Source organism: Acipenser ruthenus, chromosome 50 (genome assembly GCF_902713425.1).
Source record: "Acipenser ruthenus chromosome 50, fAciRut3.2 maternal haplotype, whole genome shotgun sequence".
Classification (NCBI taxonomy): Eukaryota; Metazoa; Chordata; class Actinopteri; order Acipenseriformes; family Acipenseridae; genus Acipenser; species Acipenser ruthenus.
Window position 1 is genome coordinate 1,260,270 of NC_081238.1, and position 22,855 is coordinate 1,283,124.

At 42.6% G+C, this 22,855-nt stretch overlaps 2 protein-coding genes across 2 annotated transcripts; both read right to left on the reverse strand.

Moving 5' to 3' along the window:
• Positions 1–5,526: 5,526 nt before the first annotated feature.
• Positions 5,527–11,611, reverse strand: LOC117404430 (E3 ubiquitin-protein ligase RNF217-like). Its single transcript, XM_034007262.3, has 4 exons — positions 11,460–11,611; positions 9,016–9,101; positions 8,553–8,702; positions 5,527–7,588 (listed from the first exon to the last, which is right to left on the reverse strand). The coding sequence occupies exons 1-4, from the start codon at positions 11,563–11,565 to the stop codon at positions 7,133–7,135; spliced, it is 798 nt and encodes a 265-aa protein (XP_033863153.3). The 5' UTR covers positions 11,566–11,611; the 3' UTR covers positions 5,527–7,132.
• Positions 11,612–14,695: 3,084 nt separating this feature from the next.
• On the reverse strand, positions 14,696–22,507 carry LOC117967923 (cornifelin homolog A-like). Its single transcript, XM_059015623.1, has 4 exons — positions 22,453–22,507; positions 17,877–18,092; positions 16,912–17,048; positions 14,696–16,172 (listed from the first exon to the last, which is right to left on the reverse strand). The coding sequence occupies exons 2-4, from the start codon at positions 18,070–18,072 to the stop codon at positions 16,038–16,040; spliced, it is 468 nt and encodes a 155-aa protein (XP_058871606.1). The 5' UTR covers positions 18,073–18,092; positions 22,453–22,507; the 3' UTR covers positions 14,696–16,037.
• Positions 22,508–22,855: the final 348 nt, after the last annotated feature.

A 22,855-nucleotide genomic window follows, 5' to 3' on the forward strand; every position in this document is an offset into this window, starting at 1 on the left:
CAAAGGGGGTGCAGAGCGTGCCAGGAAGCTGAGCCAGGAGAGCAGTGCAACCATTGTTTCAGGTGCGGTCAAGAGGTACATGTATCCCGGGGATGCCGTGCTCACCGCCAGGTTCGGGGAAACGGGGAGCGGTCGCTGTGATGGGACCAGCAGCAACCCCACAGGCATTGTCCCAACATCAGCCGGATATGACTAGAACTGGTTAGAGACAACACACCCAGAGCCAGCCGGTGCTCTGCAGTGCCATCAGTGGGCCAGAGGTGAAGGTGGCCAGCAAGGATAACCCTAAGGGCAGAAACCCAGAGTTAGGCAAAACCAGCTACCTCACCCCAAAGCAGGATGCCCGGTTGGTTAAGATGATTGGGAGGAGATGCCTGGTGCTCTGCACACTGGACAAGGTGCTGACATTAGTGTTGTGGGATACGGGTGCCCGGGACAGTATAATCAGTGAAGAGTGGAGAAGCCAGCATTTTACCCCAGACTGCAGTTAGGCCAGTCGAAGAGCTGCTGGGGCCTGGCACACTCATTGGGATGGCAGCCAATCAGACTGAGATACCATTTGTGGGTTGGGTTGAGGTGGAGTTTCAACTGAATGGCAAATTGAACCAAAGTCAGCGCTTGCACATCCCAGTGCTGGTTTCTAGTGATCCCAACGTAGCAGAGGAACCGATCATTGGGTTCAATGTCATCGAAGAGATTGTAAAGGGGCCAAGAACGTTAGAGGGAGCAACACTGATTGATGGCACCGTTAACATGATGAGGGATGCTTTTTCAGTGATGCTCACAAGGCTTGCAAAGCCTTTGTATGACCTGCTTTCATTACCCCACGCAGGAAAACAGTGGACAGAGACACAAAAGCTTAAGGATAAGAAAAAGAAAGAGAGGGAAATGGGGAAGCAGGGGCAGTTGCCAAGCTGGGCTCCCATCACATGGACAAGTACACACCAGCAGGTGTTGGAACAGTTAGTGGATCTCCTTTCCAACCCGCCCATGTTGGTATATCCGGACTTCAATCAGCCGTTCGTGCTACACTGTGATGCCTCACAGGAAGGGCTCGGGGCTGTACTATACCAGCGACAAGAAGGAAAATTGAAGGTTGTAGCGTATGGGTCAAGGACACTCACACCACCGGAGAAGAATTACCATCTGCATTCAGGGAAACTTGAGTGCTTGGCATTGAAGTGGGCAATATGTGAGCGCTTTCGTGATTATTTGTTCCGTGCACCATCCTTCACGGTCTATACAGACAACAACCCACTCGCATATATCCTGACGACAGCGAAACTGAATGCTACTGGACAGAGGTGGGTTGCAGAGCTTGCAGACTTTAATTTCGAGATCAAGTATCGTCCGCGTAGAGCCAATGCAGATGCTGATGGGCTGTCCAGAATGCCTCTGAACATCGATGGATTAATCTCGCAGTGTACGGAGGAAGTAAGCCCGGGTGTGATAACGACCACGATACAAGGGGTCTCCATTCCACAGGAAGAGTCGACACCACTCCTGAGTGCCATTGCACTGCACTCCATGGGGGTCCAGGAGGATCTGGATCATTCGCCCACCTCCTGGCAGTACATCCCGAGAGCGAAACTTAAAGAAGTGTAAAGAAGAGACCCGGTTATCGGAAGAGTCCTGGCTGGCCTCCCTGCGTCCGCCACCCGTCCGCTCCAGCTCATCCAGAACTCTGCTGCCCGCCTGGTGTTCTCTCTGCCTCGCTTCGCCCACGTTACTCCACTACTCCGCTCGCTCCACTGGCTCCCGATCACCGCTCGCATCCAGTTCAAGACTCTTGTACTAGCCTACAGATGCCTTGACCAGACTGCACCCAGCTACCTCCAGACCCTCATCTCTCCCTACACCCCCACTCGACCTCTCCGCTCCGCCTGCACTAGAAGACTAGCTCTACCTCCGCTACGCTCCCCTGCCTCCAGAGCCCGCTCCTTCTCCACCCTTGCTCCGCAGTGGTGGAATGACCTTCCTACAGATGTCAGGACTGCCCAGTCCCTGACCACATTCCGGCGCCTCCTTAAGACTCACCTCTTCAAAGAGCACCTGTAGAACTCCTCTGTTTGTATCCTGGGACACTATCACCCTTCATGTAAATGTGCTTTATTTTGCTCTTATCTGCCCCCTATTTTACTGCATTTAATCCTGTATTTCAGAATACTGTAATCTGCCAAGTGTTTAACCTGTAGTACTTTGTATTTAATCATATCCTGATGTAACTATCACTATTTAATCATATCCTGATGTAACTATCACTATTATCTGCTGTATTATTGAATTGTGGTTTGTCACACTTGTACTTTGCTTGAACAAAAGTTATTGTATTTCTTGCTCTTATTGTATTACTTGTATTGTAACACTTAAAATGTATTTGCTTACGATTGTAAGTCGCCCTGGATAAGGGCGTCTGCTAAGAAATAAATAATAATAATAAAGAGTAGTTTTAAGCATTGGGAAGAAACTCACAGCAGAATGCCATTCAAGTAAACATCCAAATCAACTATATATGTAACATTATTAGTTTATTTAGCAGACACCTTTATCCAAGGCGACTTACAGAGACTAGGGTGTGTGAACTGTGCATCAGCTGCAGAGTCACTTACAACTACGTCTCACCCGAAAGACGGAGCACAAGGAGGTGAAGTGACTTGCTCAGGGTCACACAATGAGTCAGTGGCTGAGGTGGGATTTGAACCGGGGACCTCCTGGTTACAAGCCCTTTTCTTTAACCACTGGACCACACAGCCTCCAAACAGCAAGGGTGTTACATATGCCAGGTAAACGGCTTAGCCGTCCTGCAAGCTAGTCAGGGACCAGCATACCGTGTAGTAAGCACTCCGAAGGAGCTAGGTGTTTGTTTTCTTTGTTTTGTTTTTGTGTTCGGTTTTTTATTAAAGAAAAATGAGCGCGTCAGTGCTGGAAAACTCAATTTCTGTGTCCTGGATCAGTGTTTTTAAAGGGGCAACGAACCTGAGTGGTGCAGTTTTATTACAAATCACAGATAATCTAATACACAACCTTCAGATCTACACCCTGAGTAACATGGCAAAAACCAAAAAGTTTTTGTAACTAATACAATTATTCCATAACTTGTATTTTCATTTTAAAACACCTGGTACTACACTAAGTTACAGCAGTCTCTGTTTGCAAGCCCTGATTTCAGACACTTCCTTGGACAGTCAAGACAGAGACAATTACACATCTAGGACATTTTATAAATCGTATGTGTGCATTTTCGTAATAAAATAATGCATTGAAATGAAATTCCAAGTCTCAAATTCAAATGGTCTTTATTGCCACAAACAAGTACTGCCAAAGTTAATGCAGCAAATGTCAAAATATTGGACATTTATATATTACAAAATAACAGTGCTCTCTGTCTGTCTGTCTGTCTATGTACTGTCTGTCTATCGTTGTATATAACTGTCTGTCTGTGCATGTCTAGCTATCCAACATGAGGAGCCCTTCATTAGCATGGATGTTTTGAATGCTCTCTCATATTAATGTGGATGAGTCTGCATGTGTGCACCGTGTGTGTGCGTGTGCATGAAAAAGACTTGGAATAAATAAGCTGACTCTGCACACATCCTGCTGTATACAGAATACAGCAGACCTTTGAATCTGACATGCATGTCTTTAACAATGGCTAAAAACTTAACCTCCAAACCCTGAACTATAATAGACCATCCGCTCCAATAGAACGACTGCAGTGATCCGTGGACGTTCAGTATCCAGGTTACAGCTATTCATGAGCTCACTAAGCCGTTCCTAATAAGTTATAAGAGCAGTGTGTGTCTATTAGATTAGTCTTGTGGGGAGAGTGCTCACACCCACTGAGAGAGCAGCTGGGCAGGGTGAAGGTTAATGGATGTTGATTGTGAGTCAGTGACTCGATGAACATGTCATTAATAATAATAATAATAATAATGTGCAAAATATCAGATGTGTTTAACAGCACCAGCAGACATGAGAGAGAGAGAGAGAGAGAGTGTGTTATTGAAACCAGAAGAGACCGAGTCAAGCAGACCAGCGTTTGGGCTCTAGTGCCTTCATCAGTGTTATTGAAACTAGAAGAGACTGAGTCAAGCAGACCAGCGTTTGGGCTCCAGTGCCTTCATCAGTGTTATTGAAACTAGAAGAGACTGATTCAAACAGACCAGCATTTGGGCTCTAGTGCCTTCATCAGTGTTATTGAAACTAGAAGAGACCGAGTCAAGCAGACCAGCATTTGGGCTCTAGTGCCTTCATCAGTGTTATTGAAACCAGAAGAGACCGAGTCAAGCAGACCAGCGTTTGGGCTCTAGTGCCTTCATCAGTGTTATTGAAACTAGAAGAGACTGAGTCAAGCAGACCAGCGTTTGGGCTCTAGTGCCTTCATGATTTCCATTACACAAGAGTAGATGTTAAAACTTCATGCTGATTTGAACTCGGCTCTCGCCAAGATAAGCACCAACTAAGACGTAGCTTTACAGTAAACTAATGTGATCCATGTGTCTCCATCCATTTATGCTTCCTTCCATATGATGATGTAGATATCCTTCTGTCTGGTGTTAATGGCTGAAGTGTAATGCTGGCTCCAGGGATCAGCTTATTTTGCCTCCCTGGCGCATCAGCACACACAACGGCTGCGATGCTGGCTCCGGGGATCAACCACAGTGCGGTCTCCCGAGTGCATCAGCATGACAACCGTCTGGATTGAGCTAAGTAGGGTACATCTCTGGGGTCTTCAAGTGAGCACCTTCCAGTGTTTCGTAGACTAGCCCACGACACCTCAAGAGGGCTCGACGGTGATTCTGGCATCCCAGCATCAGCCCCCTCCGTCCCCCACTCAACTCAGCCCAGCTTACTTACCCGTACATCAGCGTTTCTTTCTTTCTATTGTGCTTGAGATCCCCAGCCAGAATCTTTCCGTCTCAACCACAGCCAGTTGCTGCTTCTCCATGGCCAGGCTGTGCTCACTGAGCCTGTACTTTGTTAAGGTCTGTCTCTGTTTACTGTTTTTCACCCTGGTCAGGTATTCAGCCAGGGTGTAGTGTCTTTTAATATATTACATGTTATAATTAAGTAAGTATGTATGAATATATCTATATAATGACACATTGTTTCCAAATTATATTGATATATTATATTTCCAAATCTATTTTAACATGTCAAAAACTATATATTTAGTCAATATATTTATACATTACAACAGAAATAAGCTGCATATTTCAAGATGTATTAGAGTGTATTGCAACACATTAATATATATAATGTATGTACCAAAAATATACAACTTTATATTGCCAATAGGGCAGCAGTGTGGAGTAGTGGTTAGGGCTCTGGACTCTTGACTGGAGGGTTGTGGGTTCAATCCCCAGTGGGGGACACTGCTGCTGTACCCTTGAGCAAAGTACTTTATCTAGATTGCTCCAGTAAAAACCCAACTGTATAAATGGGGAATTGTATGTAAAAAAAAAAATAATGTAATTGTATGTAAAAATAATGTGATATCTTGTAACAATTGTAAGTCGCCCTGGATAAGGGTGTCTGCTAAGAAATAAATATTAATAATAATATATATATTTACATATCTTTAAGAATTATCCGTACAAGGGACAAAACACACAGAAACAAATAGGTGCTTCTAAATGATTAAAAAAATTACCCTAAAAAAACAAAAGTATTAGAACACAACCAGCATTTCTTTGAATCTGTAATTAACTCCTATTTAAAAAAAAACAAAACACCACCTGTCACTTTTAGAAAACTAGAATGCAATCCAATGTTTGCGTCTCACCTGGTCGACTGGAGGAGAGAGACAGAGAAGGGAGAGCTTTGCCGGGCTGTGATAAGACAGTATCTTCTCATATACCTGAACCCTTCTCATGTATCAGGCATTTTGATTGGTCGTTTGCGTAGAAACCCAGCCGCAACAACCAATCAGAATGGTTTTTATCGTGCTCGAACTTGTAAGCGAGAATATGAATTACTACCGATGCAGCGATACAGTCCTGCAAACTCATGACAGGACCGCAGAATGACTTCTCGGACACATAACATGTTTAGGAAATGACTCGGTATCCTGTCATGCATGGATCAGTTTGAGTCTGTAATTACAGCTTGCAATTATTATTATTATTAATTTATTAGCAGACGCCCTTATCCAGGGCGACTTGCAATTGTTACAAGATATCACATTATTTTTTACATACAATTACATTATTTTTTACACATTATTTTTACATACAATTCCCCATTTATACAGCTGGGTTTTTACTGGAGCAATCTAGGTAAAGTACCTTGCTCAAGGGCACAGCAGCAGTGCCCCCCCACCTGGGATTGAACCCACGACCCTCCGGTCAAGAGTCCAGAGCTCTAACCACTACTCCACACTGCTGCCCTTTATTTCTTATATAGCGTTTTTACAGATCAAAAAAAAATAAAAAAAATAAATTAATATACTTAATTAATATCCTTTTTTAAAGGAGTGACAAAATGTACATCATTTATAAAAATCAGGCAGAGAAATCACAGCCTGATCTTTAGGGTCCATTCTCTTACCTATAGTGACGTTAATACTACCCCCCCCCCCTTAATGATCCATTCCTTCACTCATCTTAGCACCAGCAACAATATAACTGTATCCCTCTCTGCATTTACACAGGCTTTAAAAAAATAAACACGAAGTGAATCTAGAAGTTTTATTACAAAACCTCATTTTTGTTCTATCCAGTATTTTAAAAAACCCTTGCAGAACAAACTTGGGTCTTTAGTAGATATGGCTGTGACTCATGATGAACTGTTTAAAATAAGGATGTGATGATCAATTTAATCAAAATAAGAATTAGAAACCAAATATCATGAATGAAGGATCCCAGAGATTCAGCATCAACAGCATGGCTGGGTAACCCATTCCATCCCCTCACCAGCTCTCTGTGTGAAGAAGCGTCTCCTTCCCTCTGTCCTACGTCTCCACTTTCCAGCTGCGTCCTCTGATCCTGGTATCTGCGCTTCACGTATTGGTCAGGGTTTGTCAACTTATTTTAAGATCCTCCTTAATTTGTCTTTGTTCCAGTCTCAGTAGATTGAGTTCTTTCCCCATTTCTCTCTCCTGTGCTCCCTGGGATTAACAGAATGGACCTCTTTAACAGTCCAGCCTCTGTCTCTCTGCTCTGGGCTTGGAGCACTGCAACGCCCAGTAAAGGCCAGGCCCAGTTCTCTTGCAGTTCTTGCTTCTCTCCAGGCAGATGAAACAGAACCTGTGCCTACAGCCCTGGCAGCACACGTACTTACACCCCCCTGTGTGCATGGTGAGCTGGTGGCACTTAGGACAGGCTCGAATCAGAGGGCACCCCAGCACCCTGCTAGCAGGGTCTGTGACAATGCTGCAGGAAAGCAGGGCTGAGATCAGACCGCAGGCTTTGTTAGTGCAGCCGGCCCCTTCTCCAGCCTCTTCTCCCCCCTGCCAGGGGCTGAGGCAGGCCCAGCACAAGAGACAGGGCTTCCCTCGGCTGCGGGAACACCCAGGGCAGGCGACGCACAGAGCCACAGAGGCGTCATCATCACCAGGGTGCTGCAGGAGGAGGCTGCAGGCTGGGCACTGGGCAGGGAGAGAGAGAGAGAGAGAGAGAGAGAGAGAGAGAGAGAGAGAGAGAGAGAGAGAGAGAGAGAGAGAGAGAGAGAGAGAGAGAGGTTCATGTCAATAGGCGGTCAACGGCATTTCACAGTCTTAAAAATGGGAATTTTAACAAATAAAAAGTAAGGAAATTGATTTTTCAAGAATGGTGAGCTCTCCTCTCAGAGGGTCAGTGACAGTGGTAAAGCCTGGGTGAGCTCTCCTCTCAGGGGGTCAGTGACAGTGGTAAAGCCTGGGTGAGCTCTCCTCTCAGAGGGTCAGTGACAGTGGTAAAGCCTGGGTGAGCGCTCCTCTCAGGGGGTCAGTGACAGTGGTAAAGCCTGGGGGAGCTCTCCTCTCAGGGGGTCAGTGACAGTGGTAAAGCCTGGGGGAGCTCTCCTCTCAGGGGGTCAGTGACAGTGGTAAAGCCTGGGTGAGCGCTCCTCTCAGGGGGTCAGTGACAGTGGTAAAGCCTGGGTGAGCTCTCCTCTCAGAGGGTCAGTGACAGTGGTAAAGCCTGGGGGAACTCTCCTCTCAGGGGGTCAGTGACAGTGGTAAAGCCTGGGGGAGCTCTCCTCTCAGGGGGTCAGTGACAGTGGTAAAACCTGGGTGAGCTCTCCTCTCAGGGGGTCAGTGACAGTGGTAAAGCCTGGGGGAACTCTCCTCTCAGGGGGTCAGTGACAGTGGTAAAACCTGGGTGAGCTCTCCTCTCAGGGGGTCAGTGACAGTGGTAAAGCCTGGGTGAACTCTCCTCTCAGGGGGTCAGTGACAGTGGTAAAGCCTGGGGGAGCTCTCCTCTCAGGGGGTCAGTGACAGTGGTAAAGCCTGGGGGAGCTCTCCTCTCAGGGGGTCAGTGACAGTGGTAAAACCTGGGTGAGCTCTCCTCTCAGGGGGTCAGTGACAGTGGTAAATGGAAGTGAATGGGTTTTAAACCCAGACTGTCAGGTACCTTCTTGTAGAGTTCTGGCCGGTCCTGTGCGATCAGATTGACCCTCTCCTCCAGGGCACAGAGTTCTGGTTCTGGAAGCTGGGTCAGCTTCCGGGTCTCTCTCCAGGACCACTCCTTACCACAGACCGGGCAACGAAACTCGAGACTCTTCTGCAGAAAAAAAACATAAGAGGTCCAGTGGTTAAAGAAAGGGGCTTGAACCCAGGAGGTTCATATCCCAGCTCAGCCACTGAATCCCTGTGTGTGAGCAAGTCACCTAACCTCCTTGTGCTCCGTCCTTCGGATGAGACGTAAAACAAACGAGGTCCTATTGGAAGTCTAGGTCAATTGCAGTTGTTGATGATGCATAGTTCACCCCCCTAGTGGCGGGTGGTGTACGTAACCCAAATGTTCAGTTGTATAGCATATTCACACAGAAAGAAAAGATGCAATAAAACAGGTGATTCACACCCCAGATGTCTACCTGGTCCAGGAGGCTTTTGACAGATTCAGTGACATCAGCAGGGTTGACACTGTGGCCACAGGAAGCGAGAGGGAACTGGGCGTTTCCTAGGAGACAAGCAAGAACAAACGTGAACTAGTGCTGGTGCAGGATCCCCGAGGGTCTCCCCTGGTAAAGGCACGGCCGCGTGGTGTGCAGGGGGGAGTCACACAGTCAGGGGAGCGCAGGGGTCCCCGAGGGTCTCCCCTGGTAAAGGCACGGCCGCGTGGTGTGCAGGGGGGAGTCACACAGTCAGGGGAGCGCAGGGGTCCCCGAGGGTCTCCCCTGGTAAAGGCACGGCCGCGTGGTGCGCAGGGGGAGACACACAGTCAGGGGAGCGCAGGGGTCCCAGAGGGTCTCCCCTGGTAAAGGCACAGCCGCGTGGTGTGCAGGGGGGAGTCACACAGTCAGGGGAGCGCAGGGGTCCCCGAGGGTCTCCCCTGGTAAAGGCACGGCCGCGTGGTGTGCAGGGGGAGTCACACAGTCAGGGGAGCGCAGGGGTCCCCGAGGGTCTCCCCTGGTAAAGGAACTGCCGCGTGGTGTGCAGGGGGGAGTCACACAGTCAGGGGAGCGCAGGGGTCCCCGAGGGTCTCCCCTGGTAAAGGCACGGCCACGTGGTGTGCAGGGGGGAGTCACACAGTCAGGGGAGCGCAGGGGTCCCCGAGGGTCTCCCCTGGTAAAGGCACGGCTGTGTGGTGTGCAGGGGGGAGTCACACAGTCAGGGGAGCGCAGGGGTCCCCGAGGGTCTCCTCTGGTAAAGGCACGGCTGTGTGGTGTGCAGGGGGAGTCACACAGTCAGGGGAGCGCAGGGGTCCCCGAGGGTCTCCCCTGGTAAAGGCACGGCTGTGTGGTGTGCAGGGGGGAGTCACACAGTCAGGGGAGTATTCTAATTGCATTGCCGTCTACTGATAACTGAAAAACAACTTACTCAAATCCGAGGGCATTTTACTGATATAACTTTCTAACTGTCTTACGTTCTAACTATAGTACGGAGGAGGCTGTATGGTCCAGTGGTTAAAGAAAAGGGCTTGTAACCAGGAGGTCCCCGGTTCAAATCCCACCTCAGCCACTGACTCACTGTGTGACCCTGAGCAAGTCACTTAACCTCCTTGTGCTCAGTCTTTCGGGTGAGACGTAGTTGTAAGTGACTCTGCAGCTGATGCATAGTTCACACACCCTAATCTCTGTAAGTCGCCTTGGATAAAGGCGTCTGCTAAATAAACAAACAAACAAAAAAAAAAATAGTACCTATTTCAATACAATACCGTCCTATGTTACACATTCTATACGCCCTCTTGTAATTCTAGCTGTATATTTAAGACGTTTCAAACTGAAACCGAACCAAAATCAAAAGCGAAAGCATATGCATGTATACCCTACAATGCGCACCATAAACCTCCAATCCCCAATCGCTATCACTCCAGGTGCATTCACCAATACGCAGCCATATCTTCCGCAGTTCAGGACGGCCGGTGCTTGTTCAGTCGTGCGAAACCACCTTGGGTTTCGCCCGTCACCTCCACCGTGCTGAGTTTTGACTGTGTGTCTGTAGTAAGCATGCACTTCTGCAAACTCTTCTTTGGTCATTTCTCTTGTTTGTCTGAAGCACAATAAAACCGAACTACGTTTCACTTTCTTTTTGTTTTTACTTCGCGTCTTTCTCCTTCTTAACAAAAAAAAAAAAAAAGCACAGCGAAAACGGAACGGTATTAATTAATAGACCCCTTTCTCTTGGTGTGTGTGTTTATCGAGTAGACTTTGTTTCTATGAAACGTAGACCTTTTCAAAGTTCCCTGGAGTTAAAGCACATCAAAGTTCGATAAAGCACAGGGGAAAGCACAGGCAAGCAGAGGTGTGGTAAAGCATAGAGAAGCATTGTAAAGCACAGAGAGGTATGGTAAAGCATAGGGAAGCATTGTAAAGCACAGAGAGGTATGGTAAAGCATAGGGAAGCATTGTAAAGCACAGAGAGGTGTGGTAAAGCATAGGGAAGCATTGTAAAGCACAGAGAGGTATGGTAAAGCATAGGGAAGCATTGTAAAGCACAGAGAAGTGTGGTAAAGCATAGGGAAGCATTGTAAAGCACAGAGAGGTCTGGTAAAGCATAGGGAAGCATTGTAAAGCACAGAGAGGTCTGGTAAAGCATAGGGAAGCATTGTAAAGCACAGAGAGGTGTGGTAAAGCATAGGGAAGCATTGTAAAGCACAGAGAGGTCTGATAAAGCAAATTAAAAAACATGGCAAACTTGGTCAATTAATTAATTGTATAACCATCAGGAAAGCATTGGAAAACTGCAGTATTATGAGTAATGAAATGCTGTGTTATAATGTCAGTAATAAAGTCGAGTCCTGTTTCGATTCAGTATTTGTAAAAGGCTTCCCACTTTCTCCCCGTGTTTCTGTACTCTGAGCTCAAACCCCGCTTACCTCTCTTTCTCTGCGGCTCCAGGAGTCGATATGTTCTGTCCGCGTTTGGAATTAACGTCAAATTCGGTTTTCTTGAAAATACAACATCCCTGCTCGGGAACGCCATTTTTTTTAACTAAAACCAGGAAGACCATAAACTAAACTAAACAACCGTGTTAGTTGCTTATCAGCACCGAGGCAGGAAAAGAACAGCTGTAAGGGGAATTCAAGCCCTTATTGATATGTTTATCAGAGGTAAAACACGTTGAAGTGTTTATTAACACTAGCAACACCAGTCCGCTTTAAAGGAGTGTTATAAAAACTGGACAGACACATGGCAAATGACATTTAATAGAGAAAAGTGTAAGGTACTGCACGCAGGCAATAAAATGTGCATTATAAATATCATATGGGAGATACTGAAATTGAAGAAGGAATCTATGAAAAAGACCTAGGAGTTTATGTTGACTCAGAAATGTCTTCATCTAGACAGTGTGGGGAAGCTATAAAAAAAGGCCAACGAGATGCTCGGATATATTGTGAGAAGTGTTGATTTTAAATCAAGGGAAGTAATGTTAAAACTTTACAATGCATTAGTAAAACCTCACCTAGAATATTGTGTTCAGTTCTGGTCACCTCGTTACAAAAAGGATATTGTTGCTCTAGAAAGAGTGCAAAGAAGAGCAACCAGAATTATCCTGGGTTTAAAAGGCATGTCGTATGCAGACAGGCTAAAATAATTGAATCTATTCAGTCTTGAACAAAGAAGACTACGCGGTGATCTGATTCAAGCATTCAAAATTCTAAAAGGTATTGACAATGTCGACCCCAGGGGACATCTTCTACCTGAAAAAAGAAACAAGGACCAGGGAAATGGAGATTAGATAAAGGGGCATTCAGAACAGAAAATAGGAGGCATTTTTTTACACAGAGAATTGTGAGGGTCTGGAACCAACTCCCCAGTAATGTTGTTGAAGCTGACACCCTGGGATCCTTCAAGAAGCTGCTTGATGAGATTCTGGGATCAATAAGCTACTAACAACCAAACGAGCAAGATGGGCCGAATGGCCTCCTCTCGTTTGTAAACTTTCTTATGTTCTTCTTATGTTCTAAAAAACCTTATGCTTTAAAATCTAAATCCCTACATTAGCACTGACAACAAACAAACCAGTTGATCCACTTTTAAAGGAGCGCCACCAGTAATCAGATTAGTTTTCTTACTCCTTATTATCACTGACAACATTACCGCTGCCCCCTCTCTAAGGGAGGGCCAAGCAAGGCTGTAGGACCTGTTTTCCTAACTCTTATTTGATTAGCAACACTATCCCCTTTAAAGATGCGTTAATCCAGGTTTTAAAAATCCATTTCCTAACGTCTTATTAAAACAAGCAACACTGTGTCTTAAAATAAATAAATAAATAAATAAAATAATGTTATTACTTCTTGTGGATATATATATATATATATATATATATATATATATATATATATATATATATATATATATATATATATATATATATATATACAGTACTGTGCAAAAGTTTTAGGCAGGTGTGAAAAAATGCTGTAAATAAAGAATGCTTTCAAAAATAGACATGTTAATAGATTATATTTATCAATTAACTAAATGCAAAGTGAGCGAACAGAAAAAAAATAAAAATCAAATCCATATTTGGTGTGACCATCCTTTGCCTTCAAAACAGCATCAATTCTTCTAGGTACACTTGCACAAAGTCAGGGATTTTGTAGGCATATAGTCAGGTGTATGATTAAACAATTATACCAAACAGGTGCTAATGATCATCAATTCAATATGTAGGTTGAAACACAATCATTAACTGAAACAGAAACAGCTGTGTAGGAGGAATAAAACTGGGTGAGGAACAGCCAAACTCAGCTAACAAGGTGAGGTTGCTGAAGACAGTTTACTGTCAAAAGTCATACACCATGGCAAGACTGAGCACAGCAACAAGACACAAGGTAGTTATACTGCATCAGCAAGGTCTCTCCCAGGCAGAAATTTCAAGGCAGACAGGGGTTTCCAGATGTGCTGTCCAAGCTCTTTTGAAGAAGCACAAAGAAACGGGCAACGTTGAGGACCGTAGACGCAGTGGTCGGCCAAGGAAACTTACTGCAGCAGATGAAAGACACATCATGCTTACTTCCCTTTGCAATCAGAAGATATCCAGCAGTGCCATCAGCTCAGAATTGGCAGAAAACAGTGGGACCCTGGTACACCCATCTACTTTCCGGAGAAATCTGGTCAGAAGTGGCCTTCATGGAAGACTTGCAGCCAAAAAGCCATACCTCCGACATGGAAACAAGGCCAAGCGACTCAACTATGCACGAAAACACAGGAACTGGGGTGCAGAAAAATGGCAGCAGGTGCTCTGGACTGATGAGTCAAAATGTGAAATATTTGGCTGTAGCAGAAGGCAGTTTGTTCGCCGAAGGGCTGGAGAGCGGTACACGAATGAATATCTGCAGGCAACAGTGAAGCATGGTGGAGGTTCCTTGCAAGTTTGGGGCTGCAATTCTGCAAATGGAGTTGGGGATTTGGTCAGAATTAATGGTCTCCTCAATGCTGAGAAGTACAGGCAGATACTTATCCATCATGCAATACCATCAGGGGGGCATCTGATTGGCCCCAAATTTATTCTGCAGCATGACAACGACCCCAAACATACAGCAAAAGTCATTAAGAACTATCTTCAGTGTAAAGAAGAACAAGGAGTCCTGGAAGTGATGGTATGGCCCCCACAGAGCCCTGATCTCAACATCATCGAGTCTGTCTGGGATTACATGAAGAGAGAGAAGCAACTGAGGCTGCCTAAATCCACAGAAGAACTGTGGTTAGTTCTCCAAGATGTTTGGGCCAACCTACCTGCCGAGTTCCTTCAAAAACTGTGTGCAAGTGTACCTAGAAGAATTCATGACAACAGTGATGACAACAGGTCAAATGGTGAAAATAAAGGAAAAACTAAACTGTGATGACATCGGGCACAAAGTTGTAATTCTTAACCTTTGGTAATACACCTTTAAATCATACAGTAATTACTTTGCAGTTTGGCGCTACCTGCTGGATATATTTGATACTGCATTCTCAGGCACATATGCAGATAGGGGTGTAGATTCTTCAGCGATGACGAGTGTCATTGTCAATTAACAGCTTGTACGTCACCCGCATTCTATATTGTCATGGAATCATTGCTATTTTGCTTGAAAAAAAAATGCAATTCTTTTATTGAAAATGAACATTTTATTAAAATATACCGTTTTCAAAAATGTGTTGTTTATTTATTACAGAAATACATAAACAGCTCCTTATTATATAAAGGTTAAATGTGCACCTTATGTATAACAATTACCTGGAATTAGGGTAACAAACTAACTATATATAAACTATATATAAATACATATATAGGTGCAATCAGAAGCAAATTTGTAAGCATTAAAATGTACGGGTCAATTAAGAAACTTACACAGCTTGTGTGTCAATTTATTTTCAGCACCTCGGACAGCGCTGGTATATCCGTGATGTGAAATCTGTGAAACCAGCCTGTCAAATTCCCACTGCATATAATCCTGGGCACAGATTCGGTGCACCAAACGCTACAAGAGAATGCTCAAGTGAAAAGCAATTCCACAATACAACCCTATTTGGTGATCAATTATTTAGAATCACTTAGAAATGCATATATATATATATATATATATATATATATATATATATATATATATATATATATATATATATATATATTAGCTCAAAGAGCCAGCTGCCCAACGTTTCGATATGTTGTACATATCTTTCTCAAGGGAGCCTGTGTTTGAATCCAAACATTGGAGGTATTTATAGGTTTTTGACAGCATGACAACTACTTGTTATTGTTTACATTCAAATTCATGATTTATTCTTACATGATGTAATGGTGTTCTATATATTGTGACATCATTTGTACTTCTATCTTTGAATCTGTATTAATTCTAATTAACACTACTTTATATAAACTTATATTTTTATTATATCATGCGATGCTGGCTCTGAGGATCAGTCTAGATTTGGCCTCCCCAGCGCATCAGCATGCACAACTTTTGAATGAATTTTGTTTATTTATTTAAATGTTATATATTTATTGAAGTTAATTAATTCATTCTTTTCTGTTGAGTCCCGCTGGCATAATCGTGTTCAGTCTATTTATCCATTTACTTTCTTTTATTCTTCTGTATGTCGCATTGTCTAATTTGAGCTGTTCTAATACTACAAACTTTACATCATTTATGTCATGTCCCTGACCGGTGAAGTGCTGTACTATTGGTTCATTCATTTTTTTATTTCTAATTAATGAAAGGTGGTTCTGAATTCTTTTATATAAAGTAGTTCCAGTCTCTCCAACATATTTGATTTCATCACATTTTTCACAGGCTATTCCATAAACAACATTGCTATTTTTATATTGCTGCCAGGTCGTGCTGTGAATATAGACACTTCCATATAAACTCGATGAGAAAGCTGCTGCTGCATCTGCTTGTGCTGTAAGCTGAGGGGGTTCCTGCAGGGCTCCCAGCCCCCTCCTCCTGCTCCGATCCTGGGCTCTAGCGTCCGACAAACATGGTTGGGCCAGCAAGACCAACTACTGTCGTCTTACGCTTTTTGGCCTCCCGAGCCATCTGACACCAGGCACAAGGGTGGAACAAACACATATTAAACCAGTCATCGGCAATGGATCCCTGGAGACAGAAGACAGGCGGGGTCAAAACGGGATGGACAGGTGATTTGACCAATCAGCTGATTAATGACAGCGATTCATTTAATGAAACAGTTTACAGCTATCAAAAGTTTTAAGTCATAAAGTCGAATGAAAGCTGCTGAATAACGTTACGTTAACATATTGAATTACAAACCGCTTTGTGGTTTTGCTATATACTTAAACCAATTTAAAATATGTAACATTTCCAAATCTAAAATGAAATACTACTGAGCTACGATTACGGCTTCCGGTGTAGACTTTTACAAGATCATTATGCAGTTTCTTTGATTTCATGATGTTAAATAAAAAATGATGTTCCTATAGTTTTTAAATCATGTCTCAATCATAAAATTTTGGCCATAGCTGTACAGAATATCCCATGAATATTCACAAAGCGCGGTGTTTATTTCAGTCTCGTTCGTGGAACGGCGACAGGACTATGAGCCTCATGGCGCATCCTCGATTTTTTTCATGGGAGGCTGTGTGGTCCAGTGGTTAAAGAAAAGGGCTTGTAACCAGGTGGTCCCCGGTTCAAATCCCACCTCAGCCACTGACTCACTGTGTGACCCTGAGCAAGTCACTTAACCTCCTTGTGCTCCGTCTTTCGGGTGAGACGTAGTTGTAAGTGACTCTGCAGCTGATGCATAGTTCACACACCCTAGTCTCTGTAAGTCGCGTTGGATAAAGGCGTCTGCTAAATAAACTAATAATAATAATACCTCGATCTTGTGTCTCTCTCTGAATCCAGTCCTCATAGCCACAGAGGTCCCACAAAGCAGGGTCACCAAACAGCTCTCTCCCATGGCCTGTGCGACCTCCATCTGCAGGAGAGGCAGGCACAGCATTCCAAAGCAGCCTGAGACAGAACACAGAACACAGAACATTGAAATACAGAACACAGAACACTGAAATACAGAACACAGAACATTGAAATACAGAACACAGAACATTGAAATACAGAACACAGAACACTGAAATACAGAACACAGAACACTGAAATACAGAACACAGAACACCGCACATTGAAATACAGAACACAGAACACTGAAATACAGAACACAGAACACCGCACATTGAAATACGGAACACAGAACACTGAAATACAGAACACAGAACACTGCACATTGAAATACAGAACACAGAACACAGAAATACAGGTAATGCAGTCCAATTAGAGGGGGGGGGGGGGGGAGTCTGTTTCATTACCGAAACATTTAAACTTTAGTATGAAACATATTTAAACTTTATCAGATTGGAAATATGTATTAACATCTCTTAAGATATCAGCAAATCTACAGACAGCTAAGTTTTGCCTCACCGGATTATAATGAACTGATTTTGCTTCATAAACCTGCTGAAGCAATGTTACGTTAACACTTTAAATTACACGCCGCTTTGTAGTTTTCGATAAACTGACAAAAATGGAAAAATGTGACATTTCGAAATCTAACATGAAATACTACTGTACTGTTATTATGGCTTCCGGTAGACTTTCGAGAGATCATTTTTTTCTTGTTTGATTACATGATGCTAAATAAAAGATCTCAATTATGTTCACATATATATATATATATATATATATATATATATATATATATATATATATATATATATATATATATATATATATTAACAATGTCTCAATCCTTAAATTCTAAGATGTAAGAAGATATGATGGACTTACAGCTTGGCATATCTTCGGCACAGCTTAATATGCCAGAGTCCCACTTTCTGGGGTTCACCTGAAGATGTGCCACTGTCTGAGATTGCTGTAGCATGACCTGCGGTTGTGCCACTGCCACAGGCTGCGCCACTGCCACAGTCTGCGCCATTGCCACAGGCTGCGCCACTGCCACAGGCTGCGCCACTACCATAGCCATTGCCACAGGATATGAAGACCCTAAACAAGCAAAACGGGGAGACAATATCCAAGTGAGTTAAGGTCCTTGTAGCTAACAAGATAGTTTCATCAAATCTCTGCCCCACGCACAGCCATTCGCTACACAGATATCAAATGTGCAGTTCATAGAACACATGTATTATCATTTCATAGCATGATATCTGGTGCTGTACTGGTTTAAAGAAAACTCTGTACAAGCCATGCTTTTAGATGGTCTTCCTGGGTCACCCGGTGAATGACATTGTGGGCAGCAGTGTGGAGTAGTGGTTAGGGCTCTGGACTCTTGACCGGAGGGTTGTGGGTTCAATCCCCAGTGGGCAAGGTACTTTACCTAGATTGCTCCAGTAAAAACCCAACTGTATAAATGGGTAATTGTATGTAAAATAATGTGATATCTGTATAATGTGAAATAATGTATAATGTGATATCTTGTAACAATTGTAAGTCGCCCTGGATAAGGGCGTCTGCTAAGAAATAAATAATAATAATAATAATAATAATAATAATTGTCCCCGCCCCTTCACTGGCTTCTTTCCTGTCAATAACCAATCAGCCGATTTCCCTATTGACTGACAGGCTTTCAGCCAGTGACATGACCCAGAAGACACTGCTGGAGTGACCAAGTAAGCGAAGCAGTAACAGACTTCCTGAAAGGCAACGCAAGCAAACTGAGAACTTCGGGCAGTACCAGATGTTGTAAGATGAGAATGCACGCTTGTTATACTATGTGCTTCTTTCAGAACTGCACATCTGAGACCTCTAAGTTTATTAGCTGGAATTAATAATCCATAACTATTAAAAACTAAATCGTGCTGGATTTAGAAACAGTAAAAGAAACGAACATTCAATGGCAAACCTTTCGACTAGAAGTCATTTTCAATGTCTTCAAATGAGTTAAGAGACAACTTTAGGACCGGAACCTTTGCAAATCTTTAGTAAATTTGGAAGAAAAAAATAACTAGTTCTGGTAACTAGCTCTCTGCATTATAGATTACATGCAAACACGCTTCTTAAAATTAGTGAAGCTGGTCTTTCCTACACTTTGAATCCTGTTTTATGCTAGCGTCATGTTTACATAATATGGGGCAGCAGTGTGGAGTAGTGGTTAGGGCTCTGGACTCTTGACTGGAGGGTTGTGGGTTCAATCCCAGGTGGGGGGACACTGCTGCTGTACCCTTGAGCAAGGTACTTCACCTAGATTGTTCCAGTAAAAAAAAAAAAAAAAAACTGTATAAATAAGTAATTGTATGTACAAATAATGTGATATCTTTATAATGTGAAATAATGTATAATGTGTATAATGTGAAATAATGCGATATCTTGTAACAATTGTAAGTCGCCCAGGATAAGGGCGTCTGCTAAAAAATTAATAATAACAACAATAATAATAATAATAATAATAATAATAATTGCATGTGTCCCTCTCTACAGCCCCTAGTGGCCATAGGATGTTGTTGCATGTGTCAATTAAACTGAAAAAAATAAATAACGAATTGGAGTGCTACGTTCCCAAGTTCATCTCCAGTACGCCGGCGTGCAAGGGGATCCGTCAACCAGAAGAACCAGATTTTTTTCACATCTTGACTGACTCTGTGTCCCAATATATCACCTTTGTAAGAAATTATTTTGTGATATTTAACAATCAGGGATGTACACAGTGTGGTGTCTTGCTGTGCAGTTGCAGAGAATGAGACGGACACTGTGTTGAACTGTAGACGAGTTTCCTGGGAGTACAGGACGAGTTTCCTGGGAGTAGGGGACGAGTACAAACGCAGACATGGTTGGTTTGGTATCAGCATGTAGAATGAGCTCTGTAGGTGGAGTGTACCTTTGAGCAAGGTACTTTACCTAGATTGCTCCAGTAAAAACCTGTATAAATGGGTAATTGTATGTAAAAATAATGTGAGATCTTGTAACAATTGTTAGTCGCCCTGGATAAGGGCGTCAGCTAAGAAATAAATAATAATATATTTTATTGTTCTATAATACCTCTGAATGTTAGGCAATGCAACTTGAAGTTATTTTAAGATAAGAAAAAAAATAAGAAAAATGACCTTCAAATATTATACTTGGTTAAATATTTCGAATTATAATTCCAATCCTGCCGACACTTGTCCTTTGCTAAGGGCCAACATCAAAAATTTCAAAAGCGCCCCTCTGACAGCAGGATCCGGTTTATCTTAAGCTGTTCTGGGTGCTTGTGGGCAACATTAAACACGCTGATAAAACAAAACCGCGTGAACATGTGGTCGCGTTTGGTGATGCGCATCTAGTTTCTGTTAGTTTGTGTTTTTCTCACATAGACTTCTTAGGAGCCCAAATAGATAAATCGAGATAAAGCAGTACCAGAAATTGCGCCAGATTCGCAGCGTTTTTTCGCATTGGAATTGTTTTTTGTAACGAATGGATATTTATAGAGCGAGTATCAAAATGTTTTCAGTAAACAGCGGTGAATTTTTACGTTAGCTTGATAATATGAGCTCTTTAAATGGAGGCAATGTGGACTAATGATCGCTTTCCTGGGGAGTGATCATACCCTCCAATACCGGACGTGTCTGTGTTTTTCACTGTCCAAACGGTGCAAGCCAAAACTACCAGGGATTGATGTTACCGTAGCATCAGCAAGTGGTACATCGTCAGAATGTGGTACACGTCAGAAAATGGTACTCTGTCACAACATTCTCAGAAGGGCGTTCCATGTGTGGGCGTTTGGTCGAATTTACATGTGATTGGGGTTCTTAGAGGTTTTTCTACTGTGAAAATGAGTCCGTTTACCACTAACGCTTTTAAATATAAATACTTGTTTTCCAACACCGAGCGGTGAGATTAAATCTAGTTTAGATACAGCGGGATAAATTATGAGAACGAAAACTCAAGAGACACCCGCACTGGATTCTGGGCTTGCTTGTAGGGCTGATAGCGCTTGCAGTTTTTAAAAAGTAAAAAGTATTAACGAAATGAAATAATTGCCATTGTATCACACCGAAGTACACCCAACACGACTCTGCAAGCGTGAAACTAACAAAGCTGATCAAATACATAGATTTTTGTATTTTAAATTATTTTTAAATATTTTTTTTATTTAAAGAGACAGTAACCAAATTTTACACATTCTGCCCATAGCCTTTCAGTGTCATTTTAATAGCAATTTCTTTCCTTTTTGTTTTTGAAGGGGCTTGACTTGTTTTGTAACCTCCTCTCTTAATATTTCGTTTGAGGTGATATTTCTAGGATGTCTGGCACTCTGCTATATTATTATTATTTATTTATTATCAGACGCCCTTATCCAGGGCGACTTAGAAGATATCACATTATTTTTACATACAATTCCCCATTTATACAGTTGGGTTTTTTACTGGAGCAATCTAGGTAAAGTACCTTGCTCAAGGGTACAGCAGCAGTGTCCCCCACCTGGGATTGAACCCACAACCCTCCGGTCAAGGGTCCAAAGCCCTAACCACTACTCCACACTGCTGCCCCTATAGTGTTGATTAATAATAATAATAATAATAATAATAATAATAATAATAATAATAATAATAATAATAATAATAATAATAATAATAATAATAATAATAATAAAAAATAAAACTCCGTCTTTTTTCATGTCATACCAAGTTCATCAGTATGTTCACTTTTCACAAAAAAGCTAAATACTCACTCGCTTAATTATGCGGACAGCCTTTATTTACAGAACTTACAAATCAACCGAGCGAGTCTAAAACAGATCGAATCCGCTATTTACCCAACAGAGGTGTTTTCTCTATATATATATATATATATATTAAATAGCGATATTTATTTCTAAAATGCACGGTACTGTAAGAAACGAGAAAGAAGAGTCGGACGCATCAGCAACAATCGCATCACAGGCGTGAGACTTCACTTTACACGACTGAATAGAGCCCAGAATCACACAAAACATTCTATACGATTGCTGCTGTCTGTCTGTCAGCATTAAACAAATTAACCAGTGTCGATAGCTTCCTCACATAATAGTACTATATAAAAATACATTATTATTTAAAATGAAACAAAGTCGTCTGTGTGTCGTAATACAGTATCCCGTTGTAAATGTATACCACGATATTCACATGTAGAAAACCGGCCATTACGACTTCATCAGGGATGAAGAAAGAGGAATATGATACTGTATAGTAAAGGCTAAAATATTTACCATGTATTACTAATAATAATAATAATAATAATAATAATAATAATAATAATAATAATAATAATAATAATAACGGTGCTGTGATAAATATTAAAGACACAACATTATTCTGAATATGAAATAAATCAATATGCGCAGTGTTTTTTAAAATGGCACAAGCCAGTTACCTCCGAGGAGTCCCCTTACCTTAGTTATGCTTCGTCTGTCTCTGTGTTGGAAGACTGTCCGTCACACGCGTGCTCCTCAGAGTTAATACAGAACACCGACACCGCTCCTTATAAGGAGCTGAAGACGGCCGCGTCTGTACGTCAACGACCACGCAGCGTGTGGTTTGTACACACCAGCGTGCCGAAATTAAAATGATAAACCAAGTCCGCTTCTAAATTAACCCCTTCGCTGCGGCTGGTGTGCCAAAACGGCGACTTTTCATTGTCCCCCACCCTCAGAAGAATTAGTTCCAGGAATAACCTTTAATTAAGAACCTAACCTTATAATAACGTTTTTTTTTTTTTCTGAACACGTGGGTTCATTTTAAACCATTTAAAGAACCGCGTAATATGGTTTGGTTCTAAGGTTATATTTTTTCAAT